The sequence below is a fragment of the Mirounga angustirostris genome, unplaced genomic scaffold (assembly GCF_029215605.1).
Source record: "Mirounga angustirostris isolate CCGP_5_RB_7025 unplaced genomic scaffold, mMirAng1.0.hap1 SCAF_10, whole genome shotgun sequence".
Lineage (NCBI taxonomy): Eukaryota > Metazoa > Chordata > Mammalia > Carnivora > Phocidae > Mirounga > Mirounga angustirostris.
The window spans coordinates 51,415,099-51,442,065 of record NW_026991718.1 but is presented as its reverse complement, the minus strand read 5'-3'; the positions used below and the strand labels follow the sequence as shown (position 1 = coordinate 51,442,065).

The 26,967-nt window shown below is 45.0% G+C and overlaps 1 protein-coding gene across 1 annotated transcript in view; it reads right to left on the bottom strand.

Moving 5' to 3' along the window:
- The window catches only part of TGFA (transforming growth factor alpha), a 106,888-nt gene extending 80,159 nt beyond the window's left edge, over window positions 1–26,729 (bottom strand). The window contains exon 1 of the mRNA XM_064572361.1: window positions 26,551–26,729. Coding sequence (XP_064428431.1) covers window positions 26,551–26,590 — 40 coding nt within the window. The 5' untranslated portion in view covers window positions 26,591–26,729. The remainder of the gene's footprint in view (window positions 1–26,550) is intronic.
- Window positions 26,730–26,967: the final 238 nt, after the last annotated feature.

Genomic DNA, 26,967 nt, shown 5'->3' with positions numbered 1-26,967 from the left:
GTCAGCAGTGGCTCGGCCTGGACCTCAAACCAGCAGAGTTAGCCTCTCAGCAGGCCCAACAAAGCCAGGCTAATCCCTCAGCTACGTCATGGCCATAGGTACACACCACTCACAGCAAGTGGCTTGCAAGCAGGCTATGCGCCAGGAGGAGATAAAAAAAAATATGCAATCCTTGAACTCTGCCCCATTTCCTCCATTCGAATAGCTTGGTGGTGACAAACTCATCCCTTCCCGCTGCTGCACTCGGGACACCCCCAGAACCCCACCCTGCGAAAGGCATTGCGATGCTTGAGCCAAGATAAATACCAGCGTGACTTGGAAGAATTTCAGATCGATGCAGCATCAGCCTGGGAAGGGGGTGGTGGACAGAGGGGACAGACAGCCTTGCACCAATGCTAATCACCACGGTCAGGCTTCCATCGTGTTCTGTGTTCTCAAGGCTGGCCGCAGGACACCCTTAGGAGAACTCACTTGATCAGATGAGGGCCACTGATTGAGAAGCAGGGGCCAGAGGAAACAGATTCCCGGAACTACAGATTTTTAAGAGTTAAGGGGAAAACTCTCTGAAGTTCTTGTAACCCTATGTTTCTCAACCCCCGTCACACTGCTGACTTGAAAAATGTCGACTGCTTTTCCTTGGGCCCTGGAGATGAGTGAGGGGCAGGAGGAGAGGAAGAGGAAAGAATGGGTGAGAAAGGGCCTTGGGGACAAGTGCAGGTGCCAGCTGCTGAAAAGGATCCGGACAAGGGGAGGGCAGGAGGTGTTGGATTGACAGCCTTGCCCTGGGAGACCCTGAGCAGGCCACCCCTACCCTGGTTCTCACCACTGGCAGTGCCCCCTAGGGAGCCTCAGGAAACTCATGGGGATGGCTCCTGATGGTCACAATGACGGGGGGCATTGCTGGTATTTAGGCAGTAAGAGCAGGGACACTAAGTTGGTGTAATGCATAGGATTTTGTCCCGCATAAGATGCTCATAGTGTACCCCACTGAGAAGTCCTGCACCCCACCAGGGCCAGTCCCTTCAAGCATGGGGCATGCAGCCTCCAGCTGCACACGAGCAGAAGCACCCGAAACTCGGGGGGAAACGGAACAAGCCAGAAGTCACATGAATGGATGGTGGTACTCATTAGAGCCCTGTGAATGGTCTTTGGGAAGCTCATGGGGGGTGAAGGGGGGGGTCCTGCTGATCTGCCTGCTCTCCTTTAACTGGGATCCTCCCTTCCCCCTTCGAGATTCCCTCTATTCTTAAGCTCATCTGTCTGTCTCTCTGTATTAATCTGGAGCACTTGGGTTGCACAACATGAAGCCCACCTATAAAGTAACGAGACTGACAAAGCACAGACAGAACCCACTCTCAGTGTTTTATAGTCATGGGATTCCAAAGAGATTCCCAAAAGCCCTAAGGGGGAGGAAGTGATTGGAGTAGGGATGTATTCTTGTCTCTTAGCCTGCTGCCTGATTTTAGGGCCCCTGACAAATTTCCCTCCGCCAGTGTGGATTCTTCTAGCCACAGGGAGCACAGCCATTCAGTGAATGCCCCCAAAGCACTTAGTTGTATGTGCAAAGTCTTATCTGCCGCCGGGAGACAAACCAGTTACGAACAGGACATGCCCGTCCCCACCGTTTTGGGGTGGAGAGCATCATGTACCTTTTAGTGGTGTCAACTTAATGCATTTTAAAGGGAGACCAAAAATCTGGGAAGACACAGTAGCTCTTCTCTTGGGAAATGGGAATGGGAGCTCTCCCACCAACCTACTCCTGTCCCTTTCCCTATTTACTTTTTTGAACTTTTGGCTGGGGAGGCGGGGCGGTGGGAAGGGAAGAGAGGAGAAGGAAAAGGGAAGAGAGATCAAGGAAAAGAGGACATTTTCTCCTAGGATGGTTTAGCTCAGGCAAGAACAGAAGAATGACAGAACAACGTGGGTGGCAGCCCGCCTGTTTAAATCCGAGATAGGAGCGCAGTGAGAAGGGGGTCTTGATTAATATTCAGTGTATCTCCGAAGCATTGCCTAGAAAAAACATCAGACTCATCTAGATGAAAGTTGGTACAGGAAGCAAAACCAGCTGGTGAGATGGTACAGCTCCTTTGGTGGACAGCTGAATGGTTTGTGGCAAAATAAAACATCATGTAACCATATGGTCCAGCAGTAGAGCTTCTTGGTATTTACCCAAGTGATTGAAAACTTACGTCCACAGAAAAACCTGCACACACGTTTATAGTGGCTTTACTCATAATTGCCAAAACTCTGAAGTCACCAGGAGGTCCTTCGGTAGATGAACGGATAAACATCCAGACAGTGGAATATTAAATGCATAGTATTAAGTGAAATAAGTCAATCAAAAGAGGCTCTAAACTGTGTGGGAGTCCAACTGTAGGACATTCTGGAAAAGGTAAAACTATGGAAACTATAAAAAGATCGGTGGCTGCCAGCAGTTTAGGAGGAGGGAGGCAGAGATAAATAGGGAAAGACAGGGGGCTTCTGGGGTGCAACTTATTGTGCAGGCGGGGGGAATCCAGGTCACTATACGTTTGTCAGAACTCCTAGAACATACAACACAGGAATCAGCTCTAGTGTAAACTAGGGACTTTAGTTTAAATTTAGCTGAAAAAAAAGCATGAACATTTTTTTTGGAGGGGGGGGAATACTACTTTGATTAGCAGTTTGGGGTTTCTCCCTCTGAATATTTTCTTGTAGGCTTAGGCTTAGATCTTGATTTTTTTCCCCCGCAAGTACTGTCCATACCCTGGAACCAAACGGTCCACCCTGTGGCAGTACCGTACCTTCGTAAGCATTTTCCCAACTGTTGGCCATCATATTTATGATTTTAAATAACGCTATAGTTGCTATCTTTGAACTTACAGCTACTTTTTAATGCTATTCTGATTGTTATTATTCTTTTTAGTATAGTTGGCACACAGTGTTACCTGAGTTTCCGGTGTACGACACAGTGATTCAGCTTCTCCATGGGTTGTGCTCAGCTCACCACAAATGTAGCTCCTACTGGTCACCACACAGCGCTATCACAATGCCATCGATAGTATTCCTTGTGCTGTGCCTTTCATCCCCGTGACTTAGTCATCCCCTAACTGGAAGCCTATACCTCCCCCTCCCTTTCATCCATTTTGTCCATCCCCTGCCTTCTCCCCTCTGGCAACCATTGGTTTGTTCTCTGTATTTATAGGTCTGATTCAGCTATTTGCTTGTTCATTTGTTTTGTTTAAAACAAAAACAAAAACCATTAACTAGGTAATAATAATGTATTAATATTGGCTCATCAATTGTAGCAAATGTACCACACAGGCAAGATGGTAATAATAGGGGAAATTATGTGGGGTGGGGCAAGGAAATATATGGGAATTCTCTGTACTTTACACTCAATTTTTCTATTAAACCTGAAACTACTACTACTAAAAAAAAAAAAAGTCTATTAAAAAAACAGCTGTTGAGGGGCGCCTGGGTGGCTCAGTCGTTAATGTCTGCCTTCGGCTCAGGTCATGATCCCAGGGTCCTGGGATCAAGCCCCACATCGGGCTCCCTGTTCCGCGGGAAGCCTGCTTCTTCCTCTCTCACTCCCCCTGCTTGTGTTCGCTCTCTCGCTGTCTCTGTCAAATAAATAAATAAAAGCTTTAAAAAAAAAAAACCACAGCTGTTGACAATTACAACACTATGAAGCTGAATTATTTTACTCTACGCTCTAAACTGTCCCGTCATACTGCTTCCCTAAGTTCAAGTAAAATGTCCTCCTAGGAAGGCCATGGCATAAGCAGCATGAATTGGACTTTTCTGGAAATGCGGAGCAGACACTGCTCAGCCTACAATGGAGGCCCACGGATCTGGGCCCCACTCCCTGTCCATCAGCTTGGCTGAGTGTAAATACAGAGGCCAAGGCCCACTTCCTGGCCAGGATTTGCCATCACTCTGAATTCCAGCTGGCTGAAAGCTCAGAGGACGGGAAGTACAATTAGCTCTCTTACATCGTGAAGTGTGTTGTACGGATGTGCCCGATAAACCTTTACTGATAGTGGCTCCCAGGGAGAAGCAATGAGCAGCTCTGGTCAGGGATTGGTCTGGGCTGCCACACATCCTGAGCCTCACTCTCAAAGTAAGAACATGATGGATGAGAGAAAGCAGAGGAGAATTACGTTCCTTATAGAAATAGGCCAGAGACAGAGGAGGGGTGGGAGGGGGAGGGCTCTTCCAGTGAGAGGCTGGTAGGTACCATCAGGAATCAGAGGCCTTCAAAACAACCACAGAAATCCAGAATCTTGGTTTCAGGGCAACTGGCCTTGCTTTGGTGATTTTTAATATAAAAGAGATAACATATTGTAGACATGCTGTCTCTTAGCTGAGGACAAGTTCTGAATACAATTTTCAATCTGTTGTCAACTGGCTGTCAGCTCTGAGATTGAGGGAGCAGAACACAAGAGTTGCTAGAAGAGTGGTTTAATCCAATCCAATTTCTTGATCCTCTAGCTACATCTAAGAGTGGGCTCCCAAGTGGGTGTCAAGCACAGCCTTTACCATACCAAAATGAAGCTACAGTTACAGAGAAATCTTCCATCCCCCTTTTCCTGTCCCTTTTTATAACTCAGGCAGGAAAGGAACAAGAGAGTGCAGGGGTCTTTTAATTGTCCAACATCACCCTTCTGTGAAGACCTACAAGCAAGGTAATGAAGCAAGTGGCTTATTCCCCATCCCCCACATGGTTATAACCTGACATTTTATTGTAGGTTTATTTTCTGTGTCCTTGGGATCGAGTGGAGGTGGGGGAGATGGAGTTTTTAGGGTGACTGTATTCTCAATCCCAAGAACAGTGCCTGACATATAAATAGCTCTCAACAATACTTGCTGAATGAATTCAGTTCCTTTTCAGGCCAAACCTGTCAGACAGTTCCAGAGATGGTCAGGGAGTGTGAACCACAAGAGCCAACACTTGAACTCTTATTTGAGCAGGAGCACTTCGTAAGGACTTGATAAAATCTAGGTTCTTTCATTCTGGAATAAGAAGACACCATTAGAACTGTTGTATGGTGACAGCTCTCCAAGAAATAAGTCCAACACCGGACCGTTTTCTTCATCATGGAGTGTGTATGTAGATAAAGAGAGTCATCACGGTCTGAACTGGTGACATCTAATGGCAACTTGAGTAAAATGAGGGAAAGTCCTGCAAATATCTACTGGGGGGAGAGCATCTAAAACTGAAGAAACAGCAAGTGCAAAGGTACTGAGGTAGGAGTAAACTCAGCGTGTTCAAGGAAGAGCAACAAGGCTGGAGCAGGACAGTGCAGGGAAACAAGGCTGGGGAGGTGCCAGAGCAGACATCTCTCATGGGCACAGCTAGGGTTCTGGATTTCATTCCAAGCTGACAGCCACTGGCAGTTTTTGAGCAGAACAACAGTGGCACCTGATGTAGGTGTTAGGAGAATCACTGGGGAGACCGAGAAGGGAAGAAGCCTTATGGAGGCAAGACTGGAGATTAGAGTGGGATGAGACCACTGCAGAAGTCCAGGTGAGAGGTGACAGGGGTGGCGGGGGAGGCCTCAAGAGATGGTCAGGTATACAACAGAACAGAAACAAGACTCGCTGAGCTTAGGACGTGTGCTTCGGTCTCGATCCTGCAGGCCCCTCACCCCCCACCCCTCTTTACCCTGTCTCTGCTTCTACTATTCCTCTGCTTTCTCTTCACCTTCCTAGGCCATGGTCAACCTTCAAGGCCCAGTTCAAACATCAATGTTTTCAAAAACCTTTCCTGTCCACCTCAGATGGAAGACCCCATCTCCCTCAAAAAATAAAAAAGCAAATGAATAAACAAACAAGAACACAGGCCCAGAGAAACCCACTAGCAGCCTCAACATAAGTCAGTTTTCTCTGGATCCTGATATTCTCAAACTTCTCTAAAGAGCTTTTGCTGACAGTTCCCTTCCAGAGTCTACCCCAAATCCCTGAGATTCCCCAGAATGCTACAAACTGGAATGAAGTTTCTGCCCCTGGTTATCCCCAGGCAGGTCCCAGGAATATCTGTCCACGGTAAATGCAGGCTCACATGTGAGACACACATTCAACATCCAGGAGAAGCCAGCCTCTGGATGGTGACAGCTGGGCTCAAGGCTTTCTGGAAGCTCGCACAGCCTCTAACCCTGTTCACCATGTATCCTTCCCACTCCTGCCTGGACTAAAGCATCCCAGGCTCAAGAGAGAAGGGCCCACAAGGAGCAAATCAAATGAACTCACCTGGGACCAGAGGACACACAAGCTGCAAATGTACAAACCAAGAGATTATTCTCTGCTCTGGGTTTCTCTGCCCTAAATGTCCTGCCTCTGCAGCAACCTTTTATGCCCCGTGCAAGCCTAGCCCAGCTCTCTGCTGTCCTTCATATCCCCGCCCAGTGCCTGTGGGAGAGACACAGAGACAGTCATCCCCACTGATGTGGGTGTAACGGTGGGGAGATTGGTGTGGGGCTGGAGCACTAGGACAGGCCACATAACCTTGGGAAAGGAGTCCTTCCCTCTAAGGAAGGGAGAAGTCAGTGTTCCTATCTGCTGCTATGTCAATGCTATTTTGGGAGCAAGGGGTAAGAAGGAAAAGGAGAGAAAAGAGGAGAGAGACTCTGGGAGTAAATTATTCATCATCAATAAAAATGTATCTGTCAACCACTAAATGTCAGGTATCGTGCAAGGCACTTCAGAAGTTGAGAATAAGGGAAAGAGGGAAGGTGAAAGAAAAAGCTAAGAAGTAGGAACAGAAATCTCTAGATGAACCCCCCCCCCACACACACACAGGGGTTACTGTTAAAGGAGCAAGAGGTCACCTGGAGACACCCCAGTGACAGGACTAAAAATGAAAGTGATTCTTCCCCCCAGTATGAGGGAGACAGTAGCTAAGAATATCAATAGCTGTTCATACCAATTTATCCACACCCTCAAATGGAAGGTTTTTATGTAAACAAAGCCCTAGATTTCCAGAAAATTTCTGCCTGTGGAGCCTCCAAAAATAGCTCACCAGGTGATAAACAGCCCAGGTACAAACAACGAAGCCCTTTCTGAAGAGGCTAAAGTGGGGAAAACCAAGAATAGTGCACCCGTAGGTGGTTTAGAACAATCCAGATTTCTTTAATGCTTTCTAATGACCTCATTGGGCGCCTAAACATGCTTTTACACAAAAGTTAATGACTTTATCTGTAAGGCCAAACAGGGAGGCCGTTCGCCCACTTCTCGGCTCTGCAGTGGAGTCTGATGACATCAAAGCCCCCAGACGGCATTCTTGGCTGAGCCAGCACCAGCCTCTGGGATGAAGACCACAGGCACAGCAAGGGCTTCCATTTTGCACCCCAACCCCCTTCCCCATTTGCGAGGGCGGCTGGTACCTGCCTCATTTAATGAGGCATATTCAAGGGAAGACCCTTATCTCCTGTTTGGTGGGATAACCCCCCGCCCTGCGGTTCACTTCTCCAGGCCGGGAGCTCAGCTCCGCGGTCGGGCCGCAGGGCGCAGGGCGGGCTCGCGGGAACCGCTGCTCTCAGACAGAGCGGCTCCGTCCTTGGCCTGGGAACAGTCGCCCACTGGAGCCGAGCCCTCTCCCTGCTGCGAGCCGCACCTCCCACAGGGGAAGGGAAAACAGCTGGACAGGGTTGCTCCCTGATTAGGCGGGGCAGCACATCGATGAATGATTAGGCACGTTTATTTTCTTTACTGCTGGACAACAGTGGGGTTATTCCACCACCGTCTTGTCCTTGTTATCACTCAGCAGCTCCGTGCAGTTGGGGTTCCTCGGGGTCTGAGGTGCAAGCTGAAAGGATGAGGGCATCTGGACCCAAAGGGACTGCTCTGTTCCAAAAGGTTAAACCTTTCTTTCTTCTTTTTCTCCTGCTGAATGTCACAACTCAAGAGCATCAATTGGAGGAAGAAATGTTAGATAGTGGGTTGCTGGAGATGAGGTGACGCAAGTGAAGATCAAGGGAGCCTACGGGGCAGCGAGCAAAAGGCCTGTGGAAAATACAAGTGGGCCTTCTGCTCAGAGAACAACAGAATTTTTATGAGGTGGTGTTATCTGGGTGTTTAAATCTCAGGAGATAGTTGAGTTTCCTGGCTGCCTAAAACACCAACTTTTCCTCCCCCATGGGCCAGCAGGATGGGCTTGTACAGAAATGACCAACTGGTCAACTTTTCTAGAAGGGCTAGGGAAGCTACTGCAGTGGAGGCAATCTACTATAAGCCAACCAGCGATGTTGCAAATTAGGGAGAGAGGGTTCTAGAAAAGGATTATCAAGTAAGGTCCTTTAAATAAGACTGATTTTTAAAACTCACATTTTTTTTTTTCCAGAAAGAGGTCTGTCTTTGTAAAAGTGGTCCATCCCACTGGCTATTTTAGTAATACATACAGGTTTAATAATACATACACTACCTGATGAAACCTTCCGTAAGCCAGAGTGGTGCAAAGTGAAGAGGCAATCACCACTAATTTATATGGAAACATTTCTTTTTGAGAGAGAGAGAATATGAATTTTAAGCAGGCTCCACACCCAGCATGGAGCCCGACCTGGGGCTCGATCTCACGACTCTGAGATCATGACCTAAGCCAAAATCAAGAGTTGGACACTTAACTGAGCCATCCAGGTGCCTCAATATATGGAAACATTTTTGAGCATTCCTAGACCTAAAGAATAATCTCCTGGGCTTTTTTGATACTATAGGACACCTCTTGCTAACAGATGCACAAAAAGCGAGATAAAGCACAGATGCTCACAGACACAGTTCAAACATATGGCGGCTGGATGCGGAGATGCTGAGTGTAGTTTGGGGGAACAAGCTTGATGGAGCCACCCTTACTGCTTGGGGTGCATGCTGCCTCTATAAAAGCTCGCTGCAAAACAAATGCTGGAAGCTGTTTTCACTTTTATGATTTCTCTCTTTAGATTTCTTTTGGTTAGCAAAAAGAGGTATACCTGATGTCGGTCTTTTGTAAAATGAAGTGGCCTACACAAACGTTCATAAAGGGGACGGGGTACTTGTGGACTGTGACAAAGGGTACGACTCCTTTACCTAACAGGAAAACCCCCCCGCCTTTACTAAACATTGGTAAAACGTCCACACGGTGGCCCTTGCTCACACCTGAGGATCCAGACGTTAAACTATATTCGGAGTTGCAAAGGCCATTACAAAAGGCTGCCAGCCGGATGAAGTTCCCACATACAAGTGAAACAGTAAATGCTATTTCTGTCCTGACCTGCCGCTCTACCAAGTCAATGGAAAGGTCTGCGTGTTTTGCGGGCCCATGTTATGGCTAAAGTTAAGGGTGAAGGGTGTTCAAGGAAGCCAGCTACTGGCAAATGTGCTAACACAGATTCTAGCTTTAGTGGGACTATGAAGAACTAAGGGTGTTAAAGCAAAAGTGGTAAAGACTCTGCTGTCTTTTGCTATTATTTGGGGGACATGTCAACCGGAGAGGCAGAGAAGGGAGGCGAGGAGGAGGAGAAAAGCCAGCCCTCGAGCAGAGGCCTTCGAGGCTACAGCTCACGTGCACAGTGACTTACGGGCATGTCGCTCACTGGAGGACAGGCTGCCTGCATACATGGAAGAGATCACCCTTTAAAACAAATACTTCTTGGGCACCTGGGTGGCTCAATTGGTTAAGCGACTGCCTTCGGCTCAGGTCATGATCCTGGAGTCCCGGGATCGAGTCCCGCATCGGGCTCCCTGCTCGGCAGGGAGTCTGCTTCTCCCTCTGACCCTCCCCCTTCTCATGCTCTTTCTCTCTCATTCTCTCTCTAATAAATAAATAAATAAATAAATCTTTTAAAAAAATAAAATAAAACAAATACTTCTTAAAAAATGTATGGTAGGTGAGCGGGGGAAGGGCTAACTGGGTGATGGGCATTAAGGAGGGCATGCGATGGAATGAGCACTGGGTGTTCTATGCAACAGATGAATCACTGAAGTCTACCTCTGAAACTAATGATACACTATATGTTAATTAATTGAATTTAAGTAAGATTTAAAAATGTATGGTATAAATGTGTACCAGTCTCCATGAATGAATTTATTACTAGAGGTGCCCCAGTCACCCTAATGTGTGTCAAGTAGCATGCCTCATGTGATTATCTGGCTCCTGAACAGCTAACTCTTGACCTGAAGGAGAGGGAAAAAAAAGATCTGGACCACATTTGTTTCTATTTCCCAGCACTGGGAAGTGGCAACATTTCTTGTTGGCCAACATGACAATTACTTCCGTGGCAATTACTCTCACTATGGTAAAAAACTCAAGGGAGTGGCTGTTTGAAAAGTCCGATTACATTTAGCCTACGGCCCGCTACAAAATGGCACTTTCACACATGCATGACACGGGGCACCTCAGCACCCACAGGCTTCCGTGAATGAGTGACAGAGCTGCGGGACGGCTAGGTGGGCAGGCCAGGGACCTGGGTTTGAATCCTTGCGCCGCTACTTGCTGGCTGTGGGGGCGTGGACAAATCAACATTTTTGTGCTTCAGTTTCCCCATCTGTAAAATGGGGATAATCACCGTATCTCACAGGGTTGCCCAGATAGGCTAAAGGAGTTTGTATGACACATAAAACTCTTAAAGAAATGACCACCTACCAGGTGCTGTTTTAAGTGGTGGCCATCATCTTCTCAGATTGTGCCCTGCCTTCTCATACCCCAAAACCCTGCTCTTGAGCACAAGGTGCCCACTGTGTACCTCATTTCATATTGTAAAAAAACTGTCTGCTGGACGCCTGGGCAGCTCAGTCGTTAAGCATCTGCCTTCGGCTCGGGTCATGATTCCAGAAAAAAAAAAAAAAATTATTGACACGGGTAACCACCTGGAGGAATCTCCAGAGAATTATAATTGAAACAAACAAAGGTATTTATCGAGTGTTTCCACTTATATAACATTCTTAAAGTGACAAATTATAGAAAGGAAGAACAGATTAATGGTTTCCAGGGATGGAGGTGGGGATGGAAGCATGATGCAGCTATAAAAGGCAACATAAGGGATGGGGCACCTGGGTGGCTCAGCCATTAAGCATCTGCCTTCAGCTCAGGTCATGATCCCAGGGTCCTGGGATCGAGCCCCACATCGGGCTCCCTGCTCCGCGGGAAGCCTGCTTCTCCCTCTCCCACTCCCCCTGCTTGTGTTCCCTCTCTCGCTATGTCTCTGTCCAATAAATAAATTCTTAACACGCACACACATACACACACACACAAAACTATCTGCTTCTGCCACAATCTGCCAAGAATTCAGGGCTTGAGGGCAAAGGCTAGGGAATGGTGGCCCTCTTTGCATTAGTATCACCAAACCCAGCAGAAGATCTGACATACATTAAGGGTTTGCTGAAGTGAACAATCCATGTAGAAAAGAAATCACCTAAAACAAACAAATAAATAAATAGCATCCCTCATTTCAAGCTGATAGATCTTATTTTGGTTGTTCATCCCATTGGCTCTATAGCACAGCATTAAATGAGTAAAGTAGCCAGTTTGGGTGAATTAAGAACCAAATGTTACACTAGGCTTGGTTCACAAAAATCACAACTACTGCTTGATCACTTGGATATATTCTACACGGGATGACAGCTGAGATACTCCAAATGCCTCTGTTATTACTGTTAAAAGAAAAATGGCAGCCTTTTATCTGAAATCCAAAAAATCCAATTGAGTTGAAAGGACTGTTTTGTTTATTTTTCCTTATCTTCCACAGTAGAGGAAAGAGGCACTTCACCAGAAAATAAGCTCACATTACAAAGTGAGTTGATGTTGTTTTCCTAAGTGTAAATCTCTAACTTTCAAGTGGTTCACTGGGGCCTAAGCAGTCCATTTGCCAAAAACTTCTACAACCTACAGAGGATTCAAAATAAGAATATACTTGAAAGGATGGCCTCTAACAAAGAAGATCCCACTATCTTGATCCTAACAGAGCACTAGTCTGGGAACTTGGAATAATGGCTTTTATATATTCTTTTCTCTCCATAAGGTAAGTTAAAACAGAGCAGAGTTCTGCTACCCAAGTCAGGAAGAAAACCCTACTCAGTGGACTTCTCATTCACAGGTAAAATGGGAAGTTTTGCATCAGGTACCATGTGGGGCTAAAGAGTTTACGGGTGATGACCTTTGGGCACTGAGAAACCCAGAAATAGCTTCCAAATCATTAAAGAATGGTAAAGTGACTTAACAATCCTAATGTGTATGTGCCTAACAACAGAACATCAAAATATAGGAGGAGAAAATTAATAGAACTACAAGAAGAAATAGGTGAATCCACTATTATAGTCAGAGACTTCATTCAATACCCCCCTATCAGAAATGGACAGATTCACCAGCAGAAAATCAGTAAGGACATGGTTAAACTCAACAGCGCCATCAAGCAACTCGAGGTCACTGACTTCCACAGACAGACTACATTCAGCAACAGAACACACAATCTTCTCAAGCTCACATGAAATTCACCAAGATACGTCATACTGTGGACCATAAAATACACCTAGACACATTTTAAAGACTAGAAATCATACAGTGTCTGCTCTCAGACCAGAATGAAGATAAACTTGAAATCAATTAACAGAAATACAGCTGGAAAATCCCCTACATACTGGAGATTAAACAATACACTTCTAAAGAACACATGGGTCAAAGAAGAGATCTCAAGAGCAGTTAAAAAATATTTTGAACTAAATAAAAGTGGAAATACAACTCATCAAAATTTGTGGGATGCAGCAAAAGCAGTGCTTAGAAACGGACATCATTGAGTGACTATATTAGAAAAGAAGAAAAATCTAAAATCAATAATCTAAGTTTTCATCTTGGGAAAACTTAGGAAAGCAAATTAAATCTAAAACAAGCAGAAGACTAATGAAGGTATTGGTTTTAGTTACTGTTTTTCCTATTGTAAGCATCTGAAAATCAGTCCTCTACATGAACAGTACTCCTCGAACTTTTTCACTAGACCCCCCTAAATTCAAAGAGAAGGAACTCATACCTATTCCTCTAGTCTTAGGGCACACTCTGAAACATTCCAAAGGGGAAAAAAAGAATCGCAACTTATCCTTATATCCTAAAAATTAATTTTGTTATTTCCATCTTGCATTCTATCAACTAGTAGAGCTGAGTTTGTTTTAATATAGAAAATAATATTATGACTTGCCAGTTAAATTCCTTTTTGATTCTTTAATTATTCCCTATTCCAGGGAGATGTACCAGTACATCGCCTGGCTCTGAGTATGCCACCCATACTCCACGGTACTCCCATTTGAGAAGGAGACGTGAAAATATAGTTTCAGTTAACCAGAACATTACATGGAGGACTGCAGGCCTGCCTCATGACCCCCAATTTCTGAAAAGCAAAAGTTCCAGAAACAATAGGAGCACATAGGTAGGTTCGCCATGCCTTTCGGAACAGTGAGACCCAGTGCCCATCATCAGTCTTCAGCCAAGCTGAGGAGTGAGGCAGGCATCCTTTCTCCCCCAGGGATTCAAACGCAGTAAGTATCCTCTCCAGCACCACATGTGTTTCTTCCTCCAATATGCCCTAGGTGGGACGGAAGTAGAAGTCTTGTCAGGAGGACAACTGGGTGGCTCAGTCGTTAAGTGTCTGCCTTCGGCTCAGGTCATTATCCCAGGGTCCTGGGATCGAGCCCCGCATCAGGCTCCTCGCTCAGCGGGAAGGCTGCTTCTCCCTCTCCCACTCCCCCTGCTTGTGTTCCCTCGCTGTGTCTCTCTCTGTCAAATAAATAAATAAGATCTTAAAAAAAAAAAAAAAAAGAAGTCTTGTCATGAAAGGGAGACGTGACCATGAAGGGACATCCAGTGTAATCCAATGTCCACTTTCCCAGTTTTCATTATTTTCTGCTCCCACTTCCCGGGGCAATGACATGTTGCCAGCTCAAAAGAACAGTTCCCTATAGGATGAGCCTCAAATGAATGGAGCCGAACAAAACCTCCAGAAATAGATTCAAGTATTCCTAAGAATGTATCAAGTGACAAAAGTAGGATTTGAAATCTGAGAACTGTTCAACAAATGGCATAGAGTAACTGGACCAGTATTTTGCAAAAAGGCAAGTTAGAGTCTTTTTTTTTAAATTTAATTTTTAAAGATTTTATTTATTCATTTGAGACACAGAGATACAGAGAGCGAGCGAGCATGAGCGGGGGGGGGAGGCAGAGGGAGAGGGAGAAGCAGGCTCCCGCTAAGCCAGGAGCCCGATGTGGGGCTTGATTCCAGGACACTGGAATCATGACCTGAGCCGAAGACAGACGCTTAACCATCTATCTGAGCCACCCAGGCGCCCCAGCAAGTTAGAATCTTAGCTCACATCTCATACCAAAATACATTCCCAACGAATTGAAATTTAAATTTGAAAAGTAACAACATAAAAGTAGAAGGGGAAATGAGATATCAAAAAAGCACAGCAAATCCCTACTCCAAGTAGAAATCGTAAAGGAATTATGAACAGATTTTAAGTCCTTAAAAGTTAAAAACAAAAAGATACTCCTGTAAACCCAAACACAACACATATAAATTTAACCAGCAAAATGAAGGAAATATTTTCAATATATCTTTTTTCAAAAGATTTTATTTGAGAGAGCGAGTGAGCACAGAGCGTGTGAGAACACAAGTGAGGTGAGGGGCAATATTTTCAATATATCTTTTTTAAAAGAATTTTTATTTGAACGAGAGAGCAAGCGAGCGCAGAGCATGTGAGAACACGAGTGGGAGGGAGGGGCAGAGGGAGAGGGAGAAGCAGGCTCCCCACTGAGCAAGGAGCCCAATGTGGGGCTTGATCCCAGGATGCTGGGATCATGACCTGAGCTGAAGGCAGACGCTTAACTGAGCCACCCAGGTGCCCCTCAATATATCTTTTTAAAAACTGTTCATGAATCAATAATTAAATAACCTACCCCAAACATGGTCTAATTCACAAGAAAATAAATTCAAATACTCAAACATGAAAAAGCATTCAATGTACCAAACTTTGGTTTTAACCAAACAAATACAAATTAAAATATGAGATACCATTTGGCCAACACAATGAACAGAATCTAGAAAATTATAACGTTAATCATAGGCAAGTTTGCCAACAAATAGGCATTCACAACAGGTGGCAGAAGTCTGTACATTCTTCTGGAGCGCAGATTGTCAAAACATATTAAGAGTTGAAAAAGTGTGTACCTTTTGACCTACTAGCCCATTTCTGGGGATTTAGCCATACAAAATAATGAAAAGATACTGGTAATGATTTAGCTGCAAGAATTTTCATGTCAGGTTTGAATATTGGAATTTGAGACAATCTACATCTCTATCCACAAAGCATGGGTAAATAAACAATGATAGAGTTGTATGATGGAATGTGTTATAGTCACCAAAAAAAAAAAAAAAAAAAAGATAGGTCAACAGATATACTTGTATTTTTGCCACAGAAATATTTTCCCTACAGACTGTAAGTAAAAAGCAGATTTAAAAATACCAAATGCCTTTTTGTTTGAAGGAAAAAAGTGAGTATATGACTATCTGTATCTATACAGAGAAAGAGATCTGGTCAGATACTTGCTAGTTAAACCTAGTAAGAGGAGGTCTCTGTTGAGTCAAATTTGGGGGTGCTTTTTGAATCTTCTGTTTGTAGATTCTGATTTCGGTTTCACTTTGGAAAAGGAGTGGGATTTAACCAAGGCGAGCAGATAAGGCGTGTCTCCTGCATGGCCCACGAGGGGAGGTGGTGACCAGAGCGTGTGCATGTTCTGTGAGCACTAAGTGGCCTGCCCAAGAAGTGTGTTTGTTTTGGGGTTTTTCTTTGCGTGGCAGGGGAGTGGCTGATGAGGTTTACAGAGAGTCCCGATCCAGAAGGATTCCCCATCTGGGTGACCTAGGAGTTTACCTCACCTCCCTAAATAATGCTCAGGCCCCAAGCTTGCTTTCATTCCAGTTCAGGGGCCTATGATTCATCCCCTGAAACACTAATTATAACACCCAAGGTCTGCTATGTGCAAAAAAACATCTGTCATTGTTTAAATTTGCTGGCAGGGAGTGTATACAGCATGCAAACCAGCCCGATGATATGCTCCTCCAATGCAAAAATAACCCAGGGACTGTTCCAAGGTGAGGAGTGTTCAAGCCCAGAGTTGCCAACTGAGCTTGGTGACCTAGAAGGTGAACAGGGTAGGCCCCTCCATAGTTTATAGGCCAGTTCCTCCTAGCCCCTGCCACAGTACAAGTTACAGGTCTTAGGCTTTGTCTTTCCCCCACGAAAAGCATGTTCCGTTTGTTTTTGCCCTGCTGGTTCCCAAGGCCTGGCAGAGGGAGGGGGAGCAGAGTGTGTAATTGCAAACCTCTCATTTATCAGCTTCAGCCGCTTTTGTGTCACTACATGACGTGTACCTTTTAGCCAGTTAATCTCCTGCACCTCTTGGAAGTACAGTAATTACCCAGAGAATGCCTCTGACCTGGCAAGAGATGACGAAAGAGCAGTGAAGGCACATCTACCCTTTACGTGCCCAGGAGAATTGTTTACTGACCTCATTCAAACTCAGATCAAAGGCCCTAAAGAACTCAAGCTGAAGATACGGTCTCTTTGTAAGAATCCCATATTTCCACCTAGAAGTGCTGATCTTAAACACACACACACACACACAAATCACTCCAAAGCAAATGAGCCAACAGCAGCAAAAATCTCCCACACGAGCACTGGCTGTCTTACTTCAAACACTCTTGTCGCATCTAATGGACACGATAGTGTATTTGGAGGTTTTTAAACTCTTTAAAGCTTAAGGAACCTAAAAATTAATTTAGGTAGGAAGCTAGACATGCCGTGCATCATCCAAATCAGAAACGGCATTACTGTGGCAACTTCGGCACACGCAGTTAGGCAAATACACGAGTAATTTCCTGGGCTCCTGGGAACACTATTAAAATGAAGCCTTCACTTGAATTTGGTTTAAGGTTAAAAAGAAGGAGGGTGCCTGGGTGGCTCAGTTGTTAAGCATCTGCCTTCAGCTCGGGTCATGATCCCAGGGTCCTGGGATCGAGCCCCACATCGGGCTCCCCGCTCAGCGGGGAAGCCTGCTTCTCCCTCCCCCACTCCCCCTGCTTGTGTTCCCTCTCTCGCTGTCTCTCTGTCAAAAAACAAGTAAAATCTTAAAAAAAAACCCAAAAAAACCCCCCACAATCATGATACTACAGTGGGGGGAAAAAAGGTTAAAAAGAAGGTGGTTGTTTTTTGGCTTTTTTTTCCAAAGTATTATCAAGAAAAACAAACTTGAAAATGTATTTTATTTTGGGGGCCTAGGTGCTTACTTATTTTCCTATTTGGTAAAGTCACATTAACCAGGGCCACAGATGCAAAAGAAAACTTTACGTTAAAAGGAGATTATTTATAAAATCCGTGCTAAAAATTTAGAAATCTGAATTGAATAGATTGTGAGGAAAACAATTACCAAAAATGACTCAAGCGGAGAAGAACTTAATTAAACTGACCGCTAGCAATTTCTTCCAAGCCTTCACAGAGCCACTTACTTCCATGATATTTCAACTACTCAAGAGCATAAAACAGATGGAAGGTTTATAAAAGTTTTTATAAAGCTGATGTAATGCTGATATCAAACCCTAAAAAAGAAAACAAGGCCCCAAACACTTCAGAATGGATTGAACCTAGCAGTATGCAGAGAGAGTAATACCACGGAGCCACGAGGGATTCATTCCGGAAATTTAAGGATGGCTTTAACATAATGAGTTGATCAAAGTCCTCAAAACATTTGGAAAAAAAACAAAATCCACAACTCATATTATCTCCCCTGCTTTAAAAAAGCAAAATGCCAGGGATGCCTGGGTGGCTCAGTTGGTTAAGCGACTGCCTTCGGCTCAGGTCATGATCCTGGAGTCCCGGGATTGAGTCCCACATCGGGCTCTCCGCTCAGCAGGGAGTCTGCTTCTCCCTCTGACCCTCCCCCCTCTCATGCTCTATCTCATTCTCTCTCTCAAATAAATAAATAAAAAGAAAAAAAAAATCTTTAAAAAAGCAAAATGCCAAATCTTTTAGTATATTAAGAGTAGTACATTAACATGATAAAGTTTATTCATATAGATACACATATCTACATTTTCGTGGGTCTATATAAAGATATTCTCACGTATATATAACGACAAAGTCATCCTCGTACTTAACTGTTAAATGCTACAAACACTATCAGTAAGTCAAGAAAAATACAAGGATATCTATTGACTTTTTAAAAATGTTCTTGAAGTTCTGGCCAGCGCTATAAGAAAAATAAAAGATAAAAATATTAAAAGGAAGGAGGCAAAGCTATCACTATCCAAGATTACATGATCAGGGACCTGCAAACCTAGGAGAATATACTGAAGGACTATTAGAATTAACAAAACCCATTACAAAATAAACGTATATTTTTAAAAAAGCTTTAAATACTAGCAACAACCAGTTATGATAGCAGTGGGAACTATCTAACTAAAACACAAGTTCTGTGTCTTATTCTTGGCTGATTCTCCAGCACCTAGAAGGAGTCTCTGCACAGAATAGGTGCTCAATAAATATTCGCAGAATACATGAGTGAACAAATGCACAATAAGCGCAAAAATACAAAATAATAGAACCAAAATAAAATTACACAGATTCAAGTACCTATAAGAATTTAGCATGTGGGGGCACCTGGGTGGCTCAGTCGTTAGCGTCTGCCTTGGGCTCAGGTCATGATCCCAGGGTCCTGGGATCAAGCCCTGCATTGGGCTCCCTGCTCGGCAGGAAGCCTGCCTCTCCCTCTCCTGCTCCCGCTCCCCCTGCTGTGTTCCCTCTCTCGCTGTGTCTCTGTCAAATAGATAAATAAAATCTTAAAAAAAAAAAAAAAAAAGAATTTAGCATGTGATAAAAATGGAATTTCAAGCCACAATAGACAGGATAGATTATTCCATAAATAGCAATTGAGACTATTAACTGGTTGGCTATTTTTTAATGAAATGTGAGTTATACCTCACACCGTACACAAGAATAAATTCTAGGTACAATAGTTGAACATGATACAGGAGACTTAGGAGAAAAAAAATAAGTAAATATTTGCCTTATCTTAGGCCAGGGAAGGTTTTCCTAAATGTATAAACGAAGGTAGAAAGCTTAACGGGGAAAGATTTATTTTTCTAGTTTCTGCTACATAAAAATAAAAACCTGTGGTATGTCAAAAACACCATAAACAAAACAGTAAGACATACAATAAATGGGGGGAATACTTGCAAAGTATTAATACCCTTTTTATATAAAGTGTTATAAAGCTCTAAGAAAAGGATAATCAATCAATAAGAAAAAAAATTGAAAAGGTTAAGATGCAAGTAAGAGGACATGGCCAACAAACAAATTGAATCATCCTAACAAATGTTAAATATGAAGATTGGGCTGAGGTCTTTTTTTCCCAATCAACTTGGAAAGTGTTAAAACTAACTTCTAGTGTCAGGGAAGATTCAAGAAAGTGGCATTCATACACTGCTCGTGGGAGAAAAGGCCAATTGCTAGGAATTTATCCTAAAGATGTGCCAAACACTTACGCACAGAAGTATCTGTTGTATCATTTATCTTCCTTGACTTTAGGCATTATAAATTTAATATAGGCTTGTTATAAAAAAAGTTAACCAGTTCAAACCAAGGCACTGTACTATACCTACGGTTCTATGCCTTTCTAAATTTAAGATATCATGAAACATTTATTCTTTTAAATAGATACATAGTGAATCAATGTACTGTTATGTAAAAATAACTTATTTAAGGAATCTCCTTAAATAATTACAACAGTAGGTACTGACAACTTGTTACCGTTATAAACAAAATCAACAATCACCATCCTTTAAATTTTTTCTTTGCACATTTGGGCAAGTATTTATGTAGGATATATATCAAAAAGTGGAACTGATGACCCAGGTTATGCCCACTTAAAATTGATAGCTACTGCCATACTGACTTCCCAGAAAGTTGTATCAATTTATATTCCTAACAATAGTGTGTGGATTCTTCATAATGGTGAGAAATGGGGAAAATTTATATGGCCAAAAGGGTTTCAAAATAGGTTAAGTTATAGTAAATATAGTCAAGAGATTACTTGCCAGCCACTAAGAATGATGTAATGACACTAAGAATGAATGTTTAATAACATAAAAATATTATGAAGGTTAAGTTGCAAAAACAATTAAGTTAAATAGTGTGGGTCCATCAGAAATCATAGATGCTTTCAAAGAATATCTACGTATACATTCATCCATAGGCTGTATAACAAAATGTCAATCACGGTTATCGTTGGGTGGTAGAAATACAGGTCATTGAAACATTTTTTTCTCTTACGCTTTCCAGGATTTTCCAAATGGTCTAGAGGAAAAAAATGTTTTTGTAATCATTAAAAACACTAAATCCTAATCTTTTTAAAATAATTATTCTGAAGACTAATTGCATCTTTGTTGGAATTTATATGCAATCACCCTTCATTATCACAATGAAGAGTTTTTCTGTACAAATGTTAATTAACTATGTGGCCAAATGTTTGCCAACTGAGTCTCCACTTGGGAGAAACCAGGACGGGACACCCCAAGGGGGTCATCAAGTGCTGAGTGGTCCCCTCTGCGGCTCCACCTGTTCTTTAGATAGGCCAAGGGCAGAGATGAAGACCTCTGATCTTTGCCTCCAAAGAGCCCTCAAACTACTAGAGAGAACAAGCACCAACCAATATCAATCCGAGGCAGGACCTGGAGGGACCAGAACTCTACTGCTAAGGTTCCCAGCCAGAAAAGTTAACACATTCAAAGATTAAAACCAAAAAAGGCAAGGCATTAGCAGGCTGGTGTTTGGTGAGTTATACAAGCTTGTTACACAAAGCAGGTATATGTACATCCCTTCTTGAGGAAGTCCTTAACCATCTCTCCACAAGTACTTGAGAAATGCAAACGCTAGGGTGGGGGAAGCTGAAAGCTTTTCATGGTAAAGAAGGGGACAAGAAAAAAGTAAAAGCAAAAATGCTGAGCACAGAATTCACTTGACTGGGGAAAGACTCCATGTAAAATTGTTTCCTCTGACTTAAGGGGAAAACAAAAAAGGCACTAGCAAAGACATAAAATTCCATTTCAACAAACTTCCAACTTTTTCTAAGCCCAGGTGACTACTCTTTAAGTCATATTCAATACAACCAATTCATAATGTCTCAAAAGACTACCCAGATATATTTAATTTTTTAAAAAAAGATTTATGAGAGAGCACAAGCATGTGTGAGTGGGGGGTGGGAAGGGAGGGGCAGAAGGAAAAGATCTCAAGCAGACCCCCCCCCCCCCCCGAGCAAAGAGCCCAATCTTTCCACATGGGGCTCCACCCCAGGACCCTGAGATCATGACCTGAGCTGAAATCAAGAGTCTGTCGCTTAACCAACTGAGCCACCCAGGTGCCCCAAGACTACCCAGATTTTTAGAGCTCATCTAAAGGGAATGTGCCTTGTACTTGAAGAGCTCCTAAGAGATGGGTCTGGTAGCCTGGATTTTAGGCTTTCCTGATTTTTATGAAAGATTTTTATACTTGACATTTCACAAGGAGGAAAAAAAAGCATAACAAAACCAGAAGTCACTGTAAAAGTACTCGAATTCTCTATCTAGATTCAATTTTTAAAAATATTTTATTTACTTAGAGAGTGAGAGAAAGTGAGTGGGAAGAGGGGCAGATGGAGAGAGAATCTCAAGCAGATTCTGCGCTGAGCACAGAGCCCAATGCAGGGCTCCATCTCATGACCCCAAGGATCTTCACCTGCGCGCACCCAAATCAAGAGTTGGATGCTTAACCGACTGAGCCTCCCAGGTGCCCCTAGATGCAATTTTAACCGGGTTAGCCTTTAGCACAGAATTAAATTCATACTTTAAATTGAGGTGATGAAAAATAGTTGAGGGGCGCCCGGGTGGCTCAGTTGTTGGGCATCTGCCTTCGGCTCTGGTCGTGGTCCCAGGGTCCTGGGATGGAGCCCTGCATCGAGCTCCTTGCTCAGCTGGGAGCCTGCTTCCCCCTCTCCCACTCCCCCTGCTTGTGTTCCCTCTCTGTCTCTGTCGAATAAAATCTTTAAAAAATAGTTGAAATGGCAGCAAAACAACGGTCAATTTTTGGTAACCCCCTAAAATAAGAAAGTGTGACATGCTTAGTGTTGGTCAGTCAGCTTAAGTCTAATAACAAAGGACCATCACATTTTCCAGGGGCAAAGAACAAGAACACTTATGACAAGAGATCTCAGCAAGAGTTCTTGCTCTGCTCTGGTCAGCAAGACAGACTGCAGAAGCACCTTTAATAATGGCTCATAAATCCACAGCAGCATTCATAAATGTCAGAGCAGACCTTAGATAAAATGCAACTGGCTAAGCCAGAAGCTTCCCTAACAGCAACTGGCTGAAGAGCGGCGGTTCTCCAAGTGTCCCTCTCTTCTCCTCCCTACCAGTGGCATAAGCCACACCTGGACGCTTGTCAGACACGCAAACCCTCCCACCTCATGCAGGACAACCTGGTTTGCCAAGCCCTCCAGGTGGCTGGGATTTGAGGGCACTGCTGTGGAAGGTCCTACAGTGGTTTTACGCGTGAAACCAAGCACAAGATGCCCAATTCAGTGTGTCAGGCTTGTCCCGTTTTGGCTGACCCAAGCTCCACTTCCCGTTGCCCATCCCTTTCAGTGGGCAGCCCAAAGAGTAGGACTTTGTTCAAGCACACTTTCAAAAGGCCCTTAGAGATAGGTCTAATGGAAAAGTCAGCTAGTTTTCCTATGTTACCATGGTAACAGGAAGCATCATTTACTCCTGTAAGAAAGGTCCCCTTTGCAGGGGACACGGAATATTTACAGAAAGATCTCTTTATCCTAGGAAACCAAGTTCTGGAAAAGCAAATATGGGAAACTTAGCCTCTAAGGCTTCCATATACACCTCTACAGCCCATGTTCTAAGTGAACTTTCCCTAATTATGGCTGCCAATAAGGAAAACATGTGTCCTGGGCAAACCTCCACTGTCTACTCTGAAAGACATTTCCATGTAATGGAGAAGAGGACTGTCTTCGTTCATGTCCCCTACTGGTCCCTCGGTCCCAAATCCACAGGGACAGGGACTGGCTTCATCTCTACCCATCCTTTTTTTTTTTTTTTTTTTTAAAGATTTTATTTATTCATTTGAGACACAGAGATACAGAGAGAGAGAGAGCATGAGCAGTGGGAGAGGCAGAGGGAGAGGGAGAAGCAGACTCCCGGCTGAGCCAGGAGCCCGATGCGGGACTCGATCCTGGGACTCCAGGATCATGACCTGAGCCGAAGGCAGTCGCTCAACCAACTGAGCCACCCAGGCGCCCTCTACCCATCCTTAATGACACTTAAGTGTCCTAGGATCCTTCTTTAGGCTACACTCAGTCCTACTGGGAGCTGCCATAAACATAATAACGTTTATTTCTGGATTTTAAAATCAATTTCATTTTGTGTGTAGTTCTTTATTTGTATACTTTATAAGTAGCTTCTGTATTTACCATCTCATCTGATTCTCATAACAACCTATGAGGGGGCTGCAGTTTTATTATTCCCACTAAAAAAACTGAAACTTAGTGGTGACTTCAATAAACTGACCATTGAATATTGAGGAAATACAAATGTTTTGCATCAAAAATTATAGAATTCATGATGTCCTCCCCCTCCAAATTCCAAATTTGCTTGAATTGGTATCTGCCAAATGAGACTCACTCAAATCGTTAAGTAGGTTTCTAGGTTAGGTGATATTTCCTGGCTTAGGAAGGGTGGAGAGCTGAAAGGTAAGACAGACAAACTCTCCCAACTACAGAATGGACAGAACCTGCTAGGACATCTGGAATTCTATGGGGTTCAAAGTTACAACAATGATGATGGCACTAAGATTTTTTCAACTCTTACTACAAGACAGGCGCCATTCTATGTTCATTAAATAGGTTTAACCACCCTATTAACAGCACCATTTTAGAGATGAGAAAAACAAGGCACAGAAAAGCTAAGTAACTTGCCCAAGATCACACATCTTGCTCCCTGCTCACACAGGAGGATGTGGGACTGGAGGTGCCAAGCCCCTGTGAGGTGTGCCTGGCCAATGACGGAAATATGACATGGAGGGCAGCCACCACAGGAACCTGGATGATGTTTCCAGTGTTGCCATTTAAGCAACAGTCTCTGCATGCTCTCCGCCAAAGCATCAATCAACGCTCAAGTTCCAAGTAATCAGGAGCATCAGCTGAAACTCCAAACAACCCGTTCCTTTTCAGACTGTTCCTACAAAGGCTGGGAAGGAGGGGAGAGATCTTGATTTTCTAGATTTGCTGATTTGCCTGGAACTGCCTTCAACTAATTTAAGAAAAATTAGAGAGGAAAGCAGCACTGGAGGAGATGTGCAAATTAAAGATGCATGTGGCACTGATGAGTGCTAGTTAGTAATCTAGCAGAAAGTGAGGTGGGAAGCAGAAGTTGTAGTCAATGATCAGAGCCAATGGCTTTTTTTTTTTTTTTTTTTTTTTAAGAAACAAAAAACTGGTATTCCTGCCTTCTTCTGTTTTTTTCCAACTGCTTATATTTTGGAATTGTATGAGCCAGTTTTTACATATTGATCTCAATCTTTCTAGGTTTACACATTTTTTCTCAAGGAAGGAAACAAGGATCAGGCTCAAGTCTTAGGCAAAAAAGGAAAAATAACATGATGGGTGCAAGCAGTCTTCATGGGCAAGGGTAGTATGATGGGGGGGCAGGGCAACTTTCAAAGGTGCCCTCAAATTTGCACACCTTCATCATTTCCTGCCTCCAATTTTCATCGAATAACCTAAGACCACCTTGAGATCCTAGGAGTCCACCGGAAAACCCAATTTAACAAGTTCTGAGGTAGTCCATATAATCTCTCCTTCAAGAAAAGTCCCAAAACTGGGAAAGGGGACTATAGTGACCACAGCTGGGTGACATTTCAAACCCTCAATCCTCCCACACTCTAATAATCCTGACCCCACTGCTTACTAACTGTGGGCCTTGAGCGCTTCCTTTCCTTCCTCTGTAAAATGGGGATAATACCTTCTTCGTCAGGTTGGCTTGAAGAATAAATGAATCCATGGAAACCACTTAGAACAGTGCCTGGCACGGAGTAAGTGTTCAGATAGCATTAGCTATTATGACTGTTACTACTAGAATTTGCAAAACACACTACAAAGGCACCCGCAAACAGGAGGCTTCTGAGGCATCGGTCATGTTTTGTGGCTTTAAAAAAAATCGAAAATCGGAACAACCGTCAATACAAAAAACGTTAAAAGGGTTCTGGAAAAAGGGAGTGGGGGGAAGCCGCCCAGAATCATGCCACCTGTTGGTGAGTTTCAGGTGAGGGTACAGCTCAGAGCACTGGGTTCCACTACTGCCCCCGTTTCCCGCGTTCTCGATCAGCGTTTCACGCGCAGGATCACAGGCGGCTCCGTGAGCCCCCTGAAACTGAACACGAACTGGGTGAGGCTGTGGCTCTGGGCATTCTGGGGACCGGGTGGGGGGGGGGGTTCCATAGCTCTTCTCAGGCTCCAATAAATTCTCCAGGTAGGAGCAACTTGCTTTACAAGGGTAAACTCAGGGGATATTGACTGAGGAATTCATTTCACGGAAGCTGCACCAATAAACCTGGACACCTGGGCTGTCAGGCGCCTATCTCAACACCACAGAGGCCGGGCGCTGAGAGGGGCGAGAGCCGGGCGGCCCGCGCACGGCGCTGCACCCCTTACCACTTACACGCAGACCTGTGCACTTCACCGCGGAAAAACTCAAGGGCTTCACAGACGAGACCCAGGTTTGCCGGGTTTAACTTCCCCTCCCTTCCCCCATCTCCCGTTCCCTTCCAAGAACAAACTCAAAGGAAACTGGCAACGCTCCGTCTAGGGTTTCACTCCTGCCCTCGGCTGACACTTCAACCACTTCTCCCAGGGAAGTTAATTAAAAGAACAATCCGCACAAAAACCCAAAACATACCCCAAAGCTCGAGAGCTCCTAAAGTTAGAAGACTGAGGGCGCCTCTGCTGATTGTGACCATCTCCCCGTCACTGGAACTCAGGGCTAGGCAGGGGGTACGACAGGGAAGCAGGCAAGGTCCCGCCGTAGGGTCTGACGCCGGCCGCCCTCTCCGCATCTACGCTCACCGCCGCCCGTGTAGACGGGCTTGGTTGGAGACAGCCAGGTATATGCAGGTAGGTGTGAGCAAGTGTAAGAACACACAGCCGCGGCGGATTAAAGTTCAAGCCCGTTCACACACCGCTTCCCCTTCCCCTGCCGGCGTTCTCACGCACGGCCAGGGCAGCCACTCCCCGGGGAAAGGCTGGGCGCTCGACGGCCCCCTCTTCGGAACGGGCTCCCCAAATCCTCAGGAAGCCCTCGTGACTCCCCTTGCCCCCCAGCCTCCAATCCCTGAAAAGCATGAGCCTCCCTCGACTCTCGCAGGCGGGCGCAGAAAACCCCCGGGAAGAGAAATGGAGGGGCCAGGGGAAAGCGGGGTGTCGCCGAGGGCAGGTGGCTCGGGGCGCGCAGCAGGCAGCGTACATACCCAGCGCGAACAAGGCGAGCTGTCCAGCCGAGGGGACCATCTTTCGGGCGGCGGGCAGCAGGCGCTCCAGCCTCCTGCCCTACCTGCGGTGCCCGAGTGGCGAAGCGGCGCCGCGCTGCGGGGGAAAAAGGCGCCGGCGAGGCAAGGCCAGCCCCCGGCGCGGGCGGGCGGAGGCAGGACCGAGCGCTCGCTGCTGCGCTCACCCTGCTGCGCGGCCGGCCGGGCGGAAATGGGAAGGCGGTTACCGTCACCTCTCCGCCACTCGGCGACCGGGCCACGCCGGACCACCCTCCCGCCCGGGTGGGGGTGCCCCCCTACGGCCACAGGGGGTGGGGGTGGGGGGCGGGGGGCGGGGACGCCGCGCGCACCGTGCAGGGCGCGGGCGGCGGGCGGGGCGGGGCGAGCGGGGAATCTCGG